Source organism: Lactuca sativa, chromosome 8 (assembly GCF_002870075.4).
Source record: "Lactuca sativa cultivar Salinas chromosome 8, Lsat_Salinas_v11, whole genome shotgun sequence".
NCBI lineage: Eukaryota > Viridiplantae > Streptophyta > Magnoliopsida > Asterales > Asteraceae > Lactuca > Lactuca sativa.
The window spans coordinates 195045055-195063601 of NC_056630.2; the positions used below are offsets into that span (position 1 = coordinate 195045055).

General features: G+C 34.9%; 1 protein-coding gene across 1 annotated transcript; it reads left to right on the forward strand.

Annotated features, from left to right (window-relative positions):
* The first annotated feature begins 4374 nt into the window (after positions 1-4374).
* Positions 4375-9345, forward strand: LOC111900141 (ubiquitin-like domain-containing protein CIP73). The gene is made up of 18 exons (XM_052766178.1): positions 4375-4831; positions 4912-5030; positions 5240-5534; positions 5640-5757; positions 5827-5937; positions 6090-6151; positions 6345-6425; positions 6543-6629; positions 6735-6804; positions 6878-7011; positions 7110-7277; positions 7487-7558; positions 7663-7786; positions 7852-7916; positions 8037-8195; positions 8290-8736; positions 8888-9040; positions 9136-9345. The coding sequence occupies exons 3-18, from the start codon at positions 5295-5297 to the stop codon at positions 9193-9195; spliced, it is 2151 nt and encodes a 716-aa protein (XP_052622138.1). The 5' UTR covers positions 4375-4831; positions 4912-5030; positions 5240-5294; the 3' UTR covers positions 9196-9345.
* Positions 9346-18547: the final 9202 nt, after the last annotated feature.

The window sequence follows — 18547 nt, forward strand, 5'->3', positions numbered from 1 at the left end:
TCACATACGACCTCCGTTTTTGACGTTATTTATATCCACGCGTAGGTAAAAATAAGATCTACAACTTGCATTTTGACTCCGTTGGCTAATTCTCGACCGATCTTAAATTTAACAGTACGAGGAGATTATATTGTTAAATGTCCGCGTAAAATTCATAACTTATACATACAGACTCTGTTTCCGTCCGTCTTTTTACCGTTGAGTTCCTATTAATGAGATCTTCAATTCTCATTTAGGTCGCGTAAGCCAAAAACCGGTCGAACTAAAATTCGAGTTTCGGGTCATGCACTATTAAGCCAAATCTTAGAAAAATCATAACTTCCTCACACGATATCAGATTTGGGCATTCTTTTTATGAACGCTCTCAGGTTAACATATTCTATGACTTTTTTTAGATTACTAAGGCCAAAAAGTCTTCTATCGTAACTTCACTATTTACGTCACTCCGTGTCGTGCCGGTTTTGCCGTAAAACTTCAACGGGCCATAACTTGTTCGTTATAACTCGATTTTCGGCGTTCTTTATATGTATGGAAACCTTGTAACATATCCTACAACTTGGTTAAGATTATTTATTCTAAATAATCTTTTACCAAAAAGTCGTTTTCGACCCCTATTATCTCCAAATTAATTAGCCCGGATCTACGGACGTTACATTACAAGTACTCTAGTACTTAACTCATTAAGTACTTAATGTAAATCTTTATCTACTAACATATACGTATTTCACATAATACCCTTCACATCTAGTCATGCATCCAAACTCTATCTCCATCTAATATATGATGGTTATGTGACACAATACCATCAATATCTAGCCATACCTACATACTCTATATTCAACCAAACTTACATACACTATCTTTAACCACACTTACATACTCTAAAAATACATACATACTCATCTACATGATTATAAACATATAATCATAATCTATCTCCATCTAACATCTTGTAGGTATTCAACATAATACCATCTACATCTAATCGTATAATTCACATTCTATCTACATTATATATATATATATATATATATATATATATATATATATATATATAAGGTATTTAAGACAATACCACTAACATCTACTCATACACACATGATCATCCATTAGGTTATAATTCATATAACCATTCACTATCTTCATGTAATGAGTTATTGATATTTAACAAAATACCTTTAGCATATAAACATGCATACATAATAACATAAACACATGTAACATGCATACATAATCTAGTGAGAGAGTGAACTCTAAATCACCTTGTTAGTTAGTTAATATTAACTACCCTTGGCTTCCATTCTTCAATTGATGCACCTTGATCCATCTTCTTTGCTCAAGGCATATTCATACAACATATCATGTCCCTTAGAACTTGTCTTGGCCTATTAAGAGCTTAATTGCTCTAACATTTGATCTTTACCTCTAAATCCACTTTACCTAATAAATTAAGCATCACATACTACCTAATTCATTACACTCTAATCTCTAATACATCAATTCACCCTCTCATTAGGTATGGTTTCAAACCCTAACTTTCTATGTATGGATTTCACCATGAAAATCACATATAAAGCTTGTTCAAAGCTTCTAAATACTCTCAATAACATCATAATCAAGGCATACGTTGATCAATTCAACCATTCTAGTGAATTGACATTTTCACCATTAAAGCTCAAAACTTCATATAAGGGATTAGGTTTTGTGGTAGGAAAAGTCAATAAATCAATAAGTTGTTTTTTAAAAAAATGTTTGTCTTAGCTTATATATGTTTTAATGAGTATTTGACTTTTAAAACCCAAAAAGTTAGTTTTGAAAAATTATAAATCTTAACTTATTGGAATTTCATTTTTAAAAGGTTGATAAAAAATTATTTTAAAAGTCTTTTATATATTGCTAAATATTTTTTTTTGACTTATTGATTTTTTAAAATACCAATAAACCAAAAAGTTGTTTTTAAATGAAAATCTCAATCATCCTCTCGGTTCCGTCTTTGAGACATCCTAGTTTGTTTATAAAAATTTAAGAAAAAAAAATTATCTTAAATATTACTAAAAGAGAAACCTTATGACATCATCTTAAATAATCTGGACCATTGATTGTATTTCAATCTTATTTTTTCCACCCTTAGATCAAATTGCTGACATCGTCTTCCCCATATGGAATATATTTACTTCCAATAAATGCTTTCCAATCATCAATCAATAACTTATATTCGTTGAAATGGAATGTATTTAATTCCAATAAAAGCTTTCCATATTTTACATCTTGAATTTTCAGTTATGAAGATTTTAATATGGTCAATTTTAAAAACATATTACTAACAAATCATTTCAATCAAGGCCTTAATATCAACCATTAATATAAATCCGTTTATATTAGTAAACTATTAATATAAAATCTTTTTTTATTAGGAAATCATTAATACCGAAAAATCATATTCAAATTATCACATACATATACGATTCATCATTGAATCCGCGACTCACATTTATTTTCAATCGTTTCTTTTCTTCAAACCTTCTCCTACAACATCGTTAATATTGCTTATAACTTCCATCATCATTCTCTGCTATAAACATTCGCTCTTGTGTGCTAGAAGGTCAGTACCTTCTTTCGTTTTTTATATTTTTTTCGATTTTTTTTGTTCCTATATCAAATGTATGTATTCATATATTTCGATTTTCTTTGTCACAAATTACATGAAATCAGTTAACTACTTTTCTGAAACTTTTCAAATAAACATGAAAAGATATTAGGTACCTTTAACAAAACAAAAATTAACTATCTTGGGAACTGACATTAATTACGAAAATGTTACTTTTATATATTATAGATGATTATGATTTTTTTTTAATTTTTATGTCATAAGAATCCGGTTAATTTTGGCATGATTTTAAAATATCATTGAAATTATTATGTTTTTGTATAATATATCAACCTGCTTTTTTATTTTTGTATAGTAACAATAAAATTTATTAATTTACACAACAAATATAGATATTTCAAATTTTGTAATATTATTATACCTTACAAAATACAACTCCCTCCAAAATAAATTTTCGCCAGTAATTTCATCCATAATTTCAACAAATTTAAATTTGTATTTTCTTTATATAAATTTTTTTTAACGATCCTAATTTTTTTCTCCAAAAGTATATCAAACATTTACGTCTTAGATAATGCTGCCTTATTATAATTATTATTTTTCCAAAAGTATATCCGTTTAATGAAGAATTTGATATAATAAAGGAAGTGAATGTTAATTAAAATGAGATATATATTCCATAATTATTACATGAGTATATTAAAAAAAATTAATATCAAGGTGTAAACATTAAGCATTTTTAAGTGAAATTTCAGAATACATACAAACGATGATGTTGTACAATGAAATATAAAATTGAATAGACTGAATAAAAACACTATTAAAGCAGTCAATCTTGAAAATAACATAGTTATGAAAAATTATAAAGTAAGATAAAAATTATAAGATATTAGGAGATCTGTAAAACGTACATTTAATAAAAGTGTTACGGTTATTAGAAAAAATAAGACCGTTAAGATTAGTGAAAATACAATATATAAAAACTAGATTATCACAATAGTAATGAATGTCATTATTTGATATTTCATATAATTGACAGATATATCAAATTACATTGATGATATACTAAAATTATTCAAAGTTGCGCCAAAACTAATGCAAAGTTCTTGCGAACACTAAATAAATAAGAACAAACATAAAAGCTAACATTTATATTTATAATCAATTTAAAATAAACCAATCATGATTTAGAAAAGAATCTCTATTGATGATATACTAAAATTAAATCTATATAACATTTAACATTTTATAAATTATATTACATAACTTTATTTGAATAAATGAAATAGTTGTCAATATTTAATGCAATAGAAAAAATGGTATATTGGTTGTCAATATATGTTTAAATTAAGTAACATTATTATGCAAAGAACGTCTAATTAAAATGCTTATAAATATATAAATACCATAACTATATGAGACGAGGAAAGTCATTCAACTAATAAAACAAAAAATAATGTCTACAAAGAGATCTTTCAATGATTATATATATTTATCGTTTTCAATGTATTTTCTACACATTTCAATAACCATATATTTTTTTATAATCATTATACAATATCTATAAATGATTATATGTTTTTTTATGCGTTTCCAGCGTTTAACGCGGGCTATAATCTAGTTTCCTTAAGAAAACTTAAAAAATGCGATTAGATTACTCGATTTCACTTGAATTTAAGCCCATGGGAATTAGGTGAGTATGGCCCATATTATCATCTTGACTTGTCTAGGTGAGTACTCCCATATTCCTTTCCCACACGTGACATTTCAGAACCCACTAAGCATCAGGAATCGATAATCCAAAAGTTCGTCGTCCGGAATGTTTTTCCGATCAACTTCCCAGGAAATTTCTTTTAGCCGATCTTCATCAATATTTTCATTTTCATTGAAATCTTGTTGATCAGGTTTGAATTCCCCCATCTTCTTCCTCCTCTCCGACCTCGTTTCTGGTATCGAAATCTTTTGCCCCTTTCTTCACTCCCATATCGGTCATCACCTTCGTGAAAGCAGGATCCCAGTTCCCGGTTTCCTCTGTTACCCATTTTGGATACATTTTACATTAACCCATGCAATACGATCGTAACTGATTCCTTACGCTTCAAGTCCTTGTTTCAAATTTCGCATTTCTGACAACTGATTTCTTCCACTTTTGCTCACAACATCTTTAAATGATCTTTCTCCCCACATTGGTGCATAGTTTGATCATGGAATATTTGAGATGAAGTACGTCGTTTCCATTTCGCCACCCTGTTGTGATTGTATTATTTTCCTAAAAATTATAACTTCATATATATTTTGTTCAGTTTAAAATCTGATTATTTTCAACCATCAAAAGGCGTGAAGGAGACACCCTTCCATCTTCTCCAAGATACAATCAAGAAACGCAGTTGTTAAGAAATGTTCTATACCAACCTCACAAAAGGTACGTTACGTTATTTGCATATCACACCAAAACCCGATACGTATAAAAATTAATCCATAATCGTGATACAATTTGTAATCCATAGTATTCATTGGGTTGGGTTTATCATATTCAAAGGGACAATTTTGAACCATTAGTTTCGTTATTTCATCTCATTTGTATCTTTTCCTCCTTTTTATCTTTCTTATCATCTCGTTTTGGGTAAACAGGTCAATTTGAAGATTGGATTATCAATTCAGTTATCCTCGTTCGACATTCTTGTTCATGGCAGATCAACATTCCGACGAACATGTGAATACATCTAATGTTGATGTTAAAAGTTCAGAACCAAAAACTGTGGCAGATCAACGTTCTGATGAAACTTTGAAATCAAAAGCAGATAAACTTTCAGATGCCGAAGGTGCAACCACGAGTAATGTTACTGTTGAAAGTTCTGGATCAACAGTGGAGATTAATATCAAGACGCTAGATTCACAGTTACACAGCTTTCATGTCGACAGAAATGTATATCCTTCCCTTATCTATGTCTTTTTGTCAGTTTTATTACGCAATTGATTGTTTCATTTATTTCCCTCGATTTAAACGTATAATTCTTCCGACAAAATTCAGATGCCAGTTTCATTATTCAAGGAAAAGATAGCTGGTGAAGTTGGCCTTTCAGTGGAACACCAACGACTGATCTTTAGAGGCAAAGTGTTGAAAGATGAAGATCTTCTTTCTGAATATCGTATCCTATTATTACTTTCTTATGTGTATGTGTGTGTGATTATCAAGTGAGACCCTTGACTATTTATAGACGTTGAAAGTGGACATACACTGCATCTAGTGTCTAGACAACCATCTGATATTCAAGTCGCATCTGACTTCCATGATGCAGATGACACATTTTCAACTCAAAGCAATACAGGTTTGTATTTTCTAATCGATTATTTCAAGAAAATCTTATGATTATGGCAAAATTGTCATATGGAATTAAAAAAGTACATCATAGTGTAAACATATAAACATCAAGTCAAAAACTAAACCAATACGTGGATTTTTTTTTTCCCCACGAACTAGATGCTAATTCTATTGGTGGGCATGTTTCCCAAAATGAAGGTGGTAGTTCAGATATAACTCAGGTATGTCTCTCTTTTCTCATAGCCTTCTGTAAATATTGTCTAAGAAGCCAATATTGATCTTTTTGTTTGTATAGTTGATGAATCTTGTCAAAAATCAAAATCGTTTGTTTGTTGTGAGTGTAAACTGTAAAGGGTATACATTCAGCCACTTTAAGCATAAACATAGTTAATTTTTTTTTTCTTTATATTCTAGGTGATTGGGGCAGTTTTGAATTCCTTTGGGGTAGGGGGTCAAAGTCAAACCTCCATTGGCGTATCACAACCAAATATGCAGGTGACATTCTTTCTTTCATTTTTTTGTTTCATTGTTTGATACACCTCTTGTATTTCTATGTTTTTTTTTTAGTTTTGATAAAAATCTTTTATAATGATTTTGTGTACTTATTTACAGTTTAGCATTCCCATGCAAGTTACCCAAGGAAATGAAAGAAACCCTACTCCTACTCAATCACCAGCACTCGTACCCACAATTACTACTGTAAAATATCATCTTTCAAATTTTTACTTTAATCATCAAAATCCAAAAGTTTATTTTTCTATTTTCCATACAACCTTACTTTATGCTCTTGGATTGTTTTTGTAGCCAATTCCTGATTCTTTAAACACAATTACTGAGTTCATGAACCATATGGAGCAAGCATTATCACAAAATGGTACATAATAACTCACGAATTATTTTCTTAATATCACATAAATATTCCTATTTAATTATTTGATATTTTACAGGGCATCACCCATCAGATAGTAGTGCAACAGAATTGCCTTGTAATGCTCATGGCTTACCATCACCAGCAGCTTTAGCAGTTGTTATGAGACATGCACAACGTCTTCTCAGTGGACCTGTTGTTCATTCTTTATCTGTATTTATCTCTCTATTCTATGTTTTTTTTTATATTCTTACATAAATTCTTATTATATCATATTTCTGATGATTTATAAACTAAAATTTTCCTTATAGAAAACAGCAACACGACTGGAGGAAGAGGAAGGTTCTACTCATGATGTCACAGTGAGAACCCAAATCCAATCAGAAGCCATGCAGTCTGGGCTTGCCATGCAACATTTAGGTGCTCTTTTGCTAGAGCTTGGTCGTACAATGCTCACATTGCATATTGGAGAATCTCCTGTATGTTTTTTTTTTTTTTTTTTTTTTTTTTTTTGCACTACAATAGTTATATACTTATATATATATATATATATATATATATATATATATATATATATATATATATATATATATATATATATATATATATATATATATATATATATATATATATATATATATTGTCATTTAGTCATGTACAATTGAACTGATTAAGGTCAACATTTCAGGCTGAATCTTATGTAAACCCTGGGCCAGCTGTTTATATATCTCCATCGGGTCCTAATCCTATAATGGTTCAGGTTTGTGGTCATACACACACTTGTAAAAAAAAAAAAAAAAAAAAAAAAAAAAAAGAAGCTTTTTAAAGGGGTTAATGAGTAATGAATCCACAATCTTCTTGCAGCCCTCTCCTCTACAAACCAATTCTCTATTTGATAGTCATGCAAATGCAAATGCAAATCCTGGAGCTTATACTCCTATTGGAATTGGAAGTATCCCAAGGCACATTAACATACATATTCATGCTGGTGAGTTAACTCAATTTGCCTTCACATAACTTATATATATGTTCTCATATTTATCGTTTTAACAGGAGTAAGGGAAACTAATGTTGAATCATCAAATCAAGCAAATGTTGATCTTCCACAGGCTCCAATGGTATGTTAATATTGTTTGAGGTCAAGGCTTTGGTGTCAAAGTGTCACAGTCAAAATCAAATACACTTTATGTAATCGTTTCTTTTTTTTGAATGTTGTTAAGATAGTATTTTCTCAACAGGATACACAAGGTGTTGGAAATGTTGTTTCAAGTAGTACAAGAATGAAATCTTTAAGTGAAACAGAAGGTGCTTCATCATCATCCAGTGGGAGGAGTAGTATCCCTACAAATGCTTCTTCCATTCCTGTTGGACTTGGTTCAGGGGGTTTACAACATAAGGTGTCTACCTTTGTTCAAAATATTTTTTTTCTAATAATCCTTTTTTTATTTCTTTTTACTTATATGCTAAAATTACCTTCAAATGTGATTTTAGAAGCGACATTGGCCAACAAGATCAGAGGTTGTTGGTAGTGGCCAATCAGATCCATCTGCAACAATGAATCAAGTTATGCAAGATCCTACTTTATCTGGTCTCCTATCAGGACTTTCAAATCAAAACGGGAATAATTCTCAAGATTTCTTTAAGAATCTAATGAATCAAGTTTCTCAAAACCCTACAATGATGAACACCATTAATCAACTTGCTCAACAGATGGATGGTAATCAAGATCTAGGTGGCATGCGTAGTGGGCCCAGGAGTGGAAATCTTGATATATCAAGTATGGTTCAACAAATGATGCCATTTGTCTCTCAAGCTCTTAATCATGGGAGTTCAAGTTCAAATATGCTTCAACCCACTCCATCAAGAAAAGGTGGTCTTAATAGACGTTACAGCAGTGTGAAGAGTTTGAACACTAATGAAAGATCAAGTGATTTTAAGGTTTGTTTTAACCAACTTTATTTTTTATCCATAATTGTAATGTAGTTTGATTTTACATTACCTATATTGGTTAAACATAAATTAAAGTCTGTTGCTTTTTCATGCAATTTGCCCATTGTTATTTATTGACATTTTGTGTTAATATTTGTAGATGAATCTAGAACATTTGGCCCAGAAAATCGTGGACCAATACCCACCTTTAGAAATCTTTTCATCACTAGTTGAAACTGCTTCTGGATTATACAACAGTGCATATGATACAGGAGCACTTGATGAGTTATGTTCAGAAGAGGAGTTGGCTCAGGTTCTTCATTTTCTTTATCTGTTTTATGCTACCATTTTATTTATTTTTAATGGTTTTATATGCATATTTGATTCATTTGTATTCGGGACTTGTAGGAATTTATGGAGATGTTGAAACGTGATATTTCTAGAAGACTTCAAGGAGATAGACGATGATCATAGCTCTTTTTTTTTTTGGTTACTTTTTACTATTTTACAATGGAAATGGATTTTTTTTTTTTTTTGGGTTGCTCATTTTTTTATTCTTTAATTTCTATTGAATTCAATCAATTGGTTAAAGCATTTAAAGCAATCAAGAAGAGTAAAATCTCTTTTGCTTCCTCTACCATAATCTAAGAACTCTTGACCTTTGACCTTTAGCTCTCTTGTTTTCCTTTCACTCACAACTACGTTTCTCTTGACTTCAAACCCTTATAGAAATTATCTCCATTTTGTTTGGAAGTATACCCTGAAATGACTATCCTTGTGACAATTATAATTACAGCACACTTTCTCGTTACCTTTTCATTCGTACATGAACTTTCATCGCCACCCAATGTTGTTCACGTAGCCTACTTCAATAGGTGGCCCATTGGCCTTAGTTATTGTGTTTATAGGTGTAATTTTTGGAATGGCAATCGTTTAGAAAATCAATAATATTATCATTTGATAATATTATTGATTTTCTAAACGATTGCCATTCCAAAAATGTTTTGAAGCTCTCCAGTAATGTTTTGAAGCTATAATCATGAATTAGACTTGAAATTGAGATCATTATATGAGTACTGTTTCTTTAAAAGCCTTATTTATAACATTTTATTTTTACTAGGGATTTATTAATTAATTAACAATAATATCATGATTAATTTTTCATGCTCCATAACCTTTTTGAAGTAAAGGAAATAGTTTTTTTTTTAAAGGGAACTTCACGAAGGTTCCGGGCCAAATTTTGCACAGCGACTAAAGAAATAGTTATGTTATTGATCTATATATTAAGGTGAGTACTATGAGTTTAAAACACATGACCACAGTTTTGATGAATTTTATGTTTTCTATATCTTTATGTTTTTAACATTAAAAGTGATTTGAGGAGACATTTTCATTTGTCTCGTTGTCAGAAAAGTGACGGTTAAGCTTAGTTAACCCTACGGCTCACTTGTATTCGTATTATATTATTTTTCCTATTTTGTACATCTAGTATGGTACAACGTTCTTTATCTAAATCTTTGTATTATATATTTTCAGGCAAACCATTGCTAACCCTAACAGGTATTTTTACAATTCAACATGGCATTGAGCCACACCTTCCAAGGCCTCGATCTCTCATCTCTCTCATTCCCGTTGGTGTGCATTTTTTCCGATTGATTGTCCCTGCGACTCTACCTCCATCAGTGCTTACTGTTGCCATTATTCTTGCATCAATAATTGTCAATCATTGCTTGTTGCTGTTGTGGTAACCACCGATCAAGCTACCATTAGACGAGACGGTATGGGTACACACGAGATATAACGCCGGTGACGTGGCGCTTGGTGACGGCGTCGTAACGGGGGGAACACCCCCCCCCCCCCTATCTCGCTGCTTCTCGTCATTTGGATCTCATGGCCACGGAAACGAGTAAAAACGGCTAAAATTTAACCGTACAGTTTTCAAACGGTCAAATACATTAATAAAAAAAAAAAAAAAACCTTTTTGCATATATATATATATATATATATATATATATATATATATATATATATATATATATATATATATATATATATATATATATATATATATATATATATATATATATATATATATATACTCATTTCATTTCAAATCTTATCTACATTCATATTTCTTTTCTAAAACAATGGAGCAAAACCAAAACACCTCCCCATCATCAAACCCAAACACAACCTCGTCTGTCGGGTTTGCCGGTTATGAAGGTTATTTCAATCTTTTATCGACTCAAGGCTCACCACAGATCTCATACCAAGGCGCAGCTTTCAACCCCACTTCACTGCCACTACAGTTTCTCAACTCACCTTTCTTTCAACAAAATCAAGGCGGTCAAAACCCAAATTTACAACAAAATCTTTTCCCTTCTTTTGTTTCGATGCAACAACAAACCAACCAACCATCGCCTACGACACAACAATCGGGTGAAGCGGAAGCGGGAGGTAGTAGGAACAAGAAAGGGAAAGGGAAAGGAAAATCAAAAGGGAAATCAATAGCGGTGGAATCTGAAAATGCAGACGTTCCACAATGGTGGAAACCGGAGGAGGAATACGCTTTGACGGCGGCTTGGTGTGCTACTTCAAAAAACGAACTTCGCGGAAATGGAATGAAAAAATGAGCTTATTGGGAGGCGGTGCTCGACAAGTTTCATGCTATTTTAAAGAAATATTTGTATCGCAACAACGACATGTTGAGCAGCAAATGGGGTATGATAACTAAGCGGTGCAGCAAGTTCAACGGTATTTACAACCGGCTTGAGGCGCAACAACAAAGCGGAACCAACGACTTCGATTTGTTCAAATCGGCTAAGGAACAATATCGTGTCGAAATGGGTCATGTTTTCGACTTTGAAAAATCAGGGGAATTGTTGCGAGCGGATCCAAAGTGGAATAAAACGCCTACATCGTCGGAGGTTCAATCCAAAAGGTTTCGCAATTCTAGCTCGGTCGACGTGTCGGACGCACGAACTAACATCAACCTAAACGCCGATGACGATGAGATCCCGGATGATATCCAAGAGATATCCCCACCACGACGACCGCTGGGACGCGACAAAGCGAGGCGCGCTGCAAGGCATGCGGAGGAGGTGGAGACGAGAGCAAAAGATGCGGCGGAAATGAGAGCCAAATTCGACGAACACAATTTATTAATAAAAGGAAAAAAAATGAGTTGAAACGTCGTTATTTGGAGTTCCTGGAAAGGCAAGCACGGGAGAAGCAGGAACAAAAAGAGAGGGAACTAATAACACATCAGTTGTCAATTCTTCGGACAAGCGAGGAGGGTTTAGCGTCTGCTGATCTAGCCGTGCTACAAGCGATGAAGGAACAAATTAGGAAAAAATATTTGGGTTAATTAGGATTGGTGTGATTTTAGTAGTAATTTGAATGGTATTTTTGTTATTAATTTAGGTTTAAAATTATATTTTTTTTAATTGTAATCGGAATTTTAGATTTTAAATATTATGTCTTTTTTTTGTTTTTAAAATTATATGTTTTATAAAAAAATATATTAGTTATTAAAAAAACAAAAAGAAAAAAACGAAAGCAAAAAAAAAAGTAAAAAAACGAAATAGTAAAAAAATTAAAAATATTTATTTTCAAAAAGTTGGTATTGCATCTACTTGCATCTTGTTGCCCATTTCTCCATTTTGTGTCATAACACCATTAGCTTAGGTGGCATGTGAGGTGGCACAACTTGGTGTTGCACCTTGTTGCCCACACCAAATGCTCTTAGGATTGCATCAAACTTTACCATTCCTCCCATTTTAGTTTTAGTGATTTTGAACTTTATGATCCTTCTACTATATTAAGCTCTTTTAGTATCTGTTTATATTTTTGTTACTTTTTTCCTCTTCATCATCATGACCACACACCACTTATTCTACTGTTGTCATATCCTCCAAGCAAATAACTTAGTTTTAAAGTGACGATTGATGGATCAAAGTACAAGCTACGGTGAAAAATATTTTTAGATATGTGTATAGCTGTAAATTTTACACGTCACATAAATTGTATATATGTAACATCCATAAAATTCATGAAAATTTAAGACTTTTTCAAACATTCAAAACCCATTATTTATTACAAAATGTTTTCAAGTATCATATCAGAGTATCCCATAAATCAAAATCATAAAATGTGAGGAGGGGCATGATCAAGCATTCACCTTCCCCCAATCATCCGAAGTACCTGAAACAAAATCTAAAACTGTAAGCCTGAAGCTTAGTGAGTTCCCCCAAAATACCAATGTCATATAAATCATAGCCATATCATAGCAAATAAACAACATGCATATAGAGTCTACAGTATGAGTGGATTTCCCTTACCAGGCCTGTAGTCTATCTGACCCACTCTTAGAACCTTCAGCATGTCTGGTCCGCCCACCCGGGCCTTCAACCTGTCTGGACCGTTCTCCGGGCCTTCGGCCTAACTGATATGCCCTAACGGGTCTACAGTCTATCCGGTCCGCCCTGGGTGTAACATCCCAAAATTCTAGACCAAAAATCTCATTTTTGATATAATGATTCATAAAACAATTTATAGAAAACATCTTCAAGCTATTTCATTTCATGAAAACCATAGATCATATGTCTCAAAAGCATGTCATAAGATAGTAACAATATCAGAGTATAAATCCTAAAAATCTTATATGCGGAAAATCATGTGTGTGAAGCGTTGCTACCATGTTGGCTCCTTTCCCTTTGGGGAAGAAGTACCTGAAACCAAAACTGAAAACCGTAAGCACAAAGCATAGTGAGTTCCCCCATCATACCAGATATCATACATAACACATACTGTCTAACATATACGGGTATTAGCTACCCCTTCGGTCTCTTTTAACACGTAACTTGCCTAGCATATCAGGGTCCTGGCCTACCCCTTCGGTCCTTTCGACCGGTAACTTGCCTAGCATATCAGGGTGCTGGCCTACCCTTTCGGTCCATTCGACCGGTACCTCACCTAGCATATCAGGGTGCTAGCCTACCCCTTCGGTTCTTTCGACCGTAACCGGGGACTATTTCACCCCCTACATCTACCACATAGCATCCTAGTGCATAAACATATAAGTCATATACTGCCTAGCTTATATGGGTGCTGGCATACCCCTTCGGCCCTATCGACCGGTATTGGGGTCTATCCTACCCCTCCTACCACCGTCACATAACATCATAGCATACTAGCACATAAACATAACAGATGGTGACATACCAAATAATTATCACAAAGACAATCATATCTACTATAGCTCTTACTACTGGGTTGGCATTGGTGCCTTCGAACCACTTCTACTAGAAGGTAAGTTACCTCAATATAGTGAAGTAGTTGAACTGTCCTCGGCACTGGGATCAACTCTCCTCAAACTCCTACACATAAAAATCTTTGTTAATTACTCTTTCATACTCATAACCCTTTTAAGGGTCAACTATGGTCAAAGGTCAAAGTCAAAGTCAACATCCTGGTCAAAGTCAACATCCTGGTTGACTCAAATCGCCGAATTGGTCCATCAACTTGTCGAGTTCCTTGATCCATGAAAATCTAGAAATCTTGATCCTACTCGTCGAGTTCCTCCTCACACATAGTCGGGACATTTCGCTCACAACTCGCCGAGTTCCTCCTTAAACTCGTTGAGTTCCTCAATCTTCATAACATAGTCGGGACCTTTCACTCATAACTCACCGAGTCCTTCCTTGAACTCGTCGAATTCCTCTATCTTCATAACTCAAAACCATAGCCAACTCGTTGAGTCATATGAACAACTCGTCAAGTCCCCCATAGTCTAAATCTATACAGTCGTTTCTATTCGGGCTTAATGCATCCAAATCATAGATCTGGTTCCCTAGGGTCGATATATCACGTAAAGTTTCTAACTTTACGTTCATGCATGGGTTATCTAGCTCAAAAGGCCCGAAAAAGGCGTTCACAAGTTGCATGTGACTCCCATAGCCATAAAGTTGGCACCTTTATGCCATGGAGTCCCTCAAAGGCTCTAGATCTGAAGCCATGACTCTAAAACATGCTTCCATCCATGAATGGTTCCAAAAATGGTAAAATACAACCCTAAATGAAGATCTAAGCAATAAGAAACCAAGGTATCAACTTTATACCTCAAATGAGTTAGAAATACAGCTTAACTTCTGGATCTACTGGCCCTTTCTTGAATCCTTAAGCTTCTCCTTCCTTCTTAAGCTTCAAAATCACCAAGAACACACAACAATGGCTCAAAAAAAACTCCAAGGTGGATTAGGGTTTCGTGGCTAGGGTTTAGGGTGATGGAGGCTGGAAATGAGGCAACCCTTTGGAGGTTAAGGTGCTTAAATAGGGTGCAAACCTTGAAAATTAGGGTTTCACTATGGCAGTTCTACTCGTCGAGTTGAGGCTTCTCAACTCGTCGAGTAGACTTCAAGTCCTGCGTATTGATTGCCAATACAAAGTAGATAACGGATCTATAACCTTTTTCTTGATCCAAGCTCCTAAACGTTCAAGTTTCCTTTCAAAATAGCACCCAAAATGACTTCGAACCTCACATACTCACACAATGGGGAGATTAGGGTTTTTCTCTGGTAAGGGACGATGAAAAGGTGGTAAGGAGGCTGGAAGGAGGACATAAGGTCATTTGAATAGGGTGCAAACCCTAAAAATTAGGGCTTTCATGTACAGTAGAAGGTAAGTATTCTAACTCCCTCCGAAATCCAACACACACACCTGAAGCATATCCTCGAGCGTCTAAATCGTTTTTTCGCTCTGGCCATTAGTCTGCGGGTGGTATGTTGTACTGAAGTGCAACTGAGATCGCAACTCCTCATGAAACTTCCTCCAAAATCTAGAGTTGAAACACACATATTGGTCAGAGACCACTAAAACACGCACCCCCATGCCTAACTACCACCTCCCGAACATAAATATCAGCTAGCTTCTCCATGGATATGCTCTCGGCAATCGGGATAAAATACGCACTATTGGTTAGTGTAACACCCCGTTCCTGGTACGCATTTAAAACATTATTTTTTGCTTATTTTAGAAGCTACTCGACGAGTCAGTGGCCCTAACTCGTCGAGTAGCAGCTGGTCAGCACTTGAAGTTGGCGTGGCGACTTGACGAGTCCATATTCCTGACTCAGCGAGTCCACCAGTCTGGATGAAGCCCTAATTTTTAGGGTGTGTACCCTATTTAAACATCATTATAGCCCCAAACCAGCCTCCTTCACCTCTCAGAGATTTATTCCCGAAACCCTAGCCTCCTTGAAGTGTGTGTGAGTGATCTTTACCTTGTGAAGGAATTTTTGGTGCATTATTGATCAAGAAGAAGAAGGAGAAGGTAGAAGAACTCAAGGAAGAAGAATTATATCCAAATTATACTCCTCTTTGTCCATCCTTTTTGGTAATAAAGCTTTCATCTTGATTATTGTACTACTAGATCTAGTTTGTCCCCAAATTGATGGTTTTGATCTCAAAAACCCCAAATCCCTAGTGATGAAGCTTTGTAATCGAGCCATATCTCGGATGTAGCCTCTCTTGAACTCCAAGAGCTCAAGAAGGCCACCTTTTGGCACCCATGGTCTTGTTTTAGTCAAATAACCCCCATAATAGCCAGGTTTGAGTGCTATTGCTTCATTGCATCTTAGATACATGTAAAGTTAGCAAGTTTACGTGTTCAGATAGTCCCAAAAACCCAGATCTATGTATTGGATGCACTAAAGCTGATTAGAATCGACTGAATAGAAACTGCATGCAAGGACTCGGCGAGTCGTTCTTCTGACTTGGCGAGTCAGGTCGCGAGTCACAGACTGGACGTGTTCTTATGTTGAAGGTGAACTCGACGAGTTGATCATACAACTCAGCGAGTCGGATAAAGGTTGGCATGATGTCAATAAGGAAGGGGAACTCATCGAGTTGTGACTAAACTCGGCGAGTAGAGTCGGGTAAAGAAATAGAAGGAAAGATAGGGACTCAACGAGTTGACGGCCCAACTCGGCGAGTCAGGTCAACAGATTATTGACTTTGACCAGGGGGTAAAATAGTCATCTTACCCTAAGATTAGTTATCAGTGTTTGATTAAGTGTCTTTTGGGAATTGTAGCCGGGGAGTTATCGGAGCAGCAGTCAGACAATTCCCGCTCAGCTTTTCACCAGACAACCTTACTAGGTGAGTTTTCCTTCCCGTAGGAACGGGTCTACGGCCACAATGCCGGCCCATTTAGTTAGCAGTAGTTCTGGACTATGGTCTGATGCAGTAGTTCAGTATGCTTGATGTCTTTGTGATACATACATGTTATGTGTTATGTGTTCCGGTTATGGTCTGATGCAGTATGCAGTATATATGTTTATGTTATATGCCTTGATTATGTTATGCTATGATCAGTCAGTTCCGAACTTTGGTCCGATGCAGTGGGCGAGGCCCTAGTTAGTTCCGAACTTCGGTTTGATGCAGTTCCGGACTTCGATCCGATGCAGTGGGCAAGACCCTAGTTAGTTCCAAACTTCGGTCCGATATAGTGGGCGAGGCCCTAGTTAGTTCCGGACTTCGGTCCGATGCAGTTCCGGACTTCAGTCTGATGCAGTGGGCAAGGCCCTAGTTAGGTCCGGACTTCGGTCCGATGCAGCGGGCAAGGCCCAGTATGTGCTTATATGTTATTGTATGGTATGTGGTAGTCTGGGGGAGCTCACTAAGCTTCGTGCTTATAGTTTCAGCTTTGGTTTCAGGTACTTCAGCTAGCAAAGGGAAGGGCTCGGAATGATGGCATGGCACACACCACAGTTTAGCCTGGGAGTTAGACCTTGATATTTTGATATGACGTTGACACTAGTTTCGATTTGATAAATTTATTATGACATTTTGAGATACGCAATTCATGGTTTTTATCTTTTGATATTTGATATTATGGTTTAGTAATGTTTTCAATCAAAAAAAAATTAGGTTGTACTTTTAGGATGTTACATTTTGTCACACCCCCAAACCAGAACGGCGGAATCGTTCGGGGGCGGAGGACGTCATATTCAGTATCATAACAGTTCATAGAAAGGAAAGTACACACCACCATAATATAAATATATTTGAAAAGTTTACATGATTGTAGATGTTACATGTTTTCAAAAGAAATCAAATACAAAATGGTGATCCAAAATATGTTACTAATGCCAGCGCGTTAGTCTTTAGAAGTAGTTGCTACCTGGCTAGCGGTTTCCTGAGAATACAAGTTATTTCAAAGAAAAAGTGTTAACATTTAAGTTGGTGAGTTCATAAGTGGTGTTTTGAGAAGATGTATGCCATTCGAAAGTGTTTGTATGTTTTCCAGAAAAACCCTTATTTTCTTATAAAAGTATGAAATGCATATGAATGTTCGTGATGTAAATTGCAACTAATTGTACCGAGAAAATCCCTTATTTTCCTATTAGTTGTTTGGTTTGTATACAGGAAAAACCCTTATTTTCCTGACATAACTGGCAGTCTCTAAGACCGAAAATCGCAAGCAAGCGACGTGCTTGTAAGTTGTGTCATAGTTTTACATAGTAAATCTATACGAAGATCGCATTTATTAGATGAAGAATAGTTTTAATGACTACTCGTTCATAAAAGCATAATACCATAATAATTGTATATTCGATGAGTTTTATAACCATACTAAACATAATATGCCTGTAGCGACGTTCTTCAGGCGTCGTAGCGTTATGACAACTGTCACCCCAAAAGACGGACTGTAGCTAACAGTCAGGGCGCGGGATCATGACTTCCCGTATAGATCTATACACATTTGACACATTCTCCGAACGGGAGACTCTGGTTATAGACAGGACTTGCAGCACTATTTT

Bases quoted from the DNA above. Each gene is read 5' to 3' on its own strand.
- LOC111900141 (XM_052766178.1), top strand. From the start codon at position 5,295: ATGGCAGATCAACATTCCGACGAACATGTGAATACATCTAATGTTGAT. The intron at 7,012-7,109 runs GTATTTATCTCT...TTTTCCTTATAG, and splicing joins CTGTTGTTCATTCTTTATCT to AAAACAGCAACACGACTGGA. The intron at 8,196-8,289 runs GTGTCTACCTTT...ATGTGATTTTAG, and splicing joins CAGGGGGTTTACAACATAAG to AAGCGACATTGGCCAACAAG.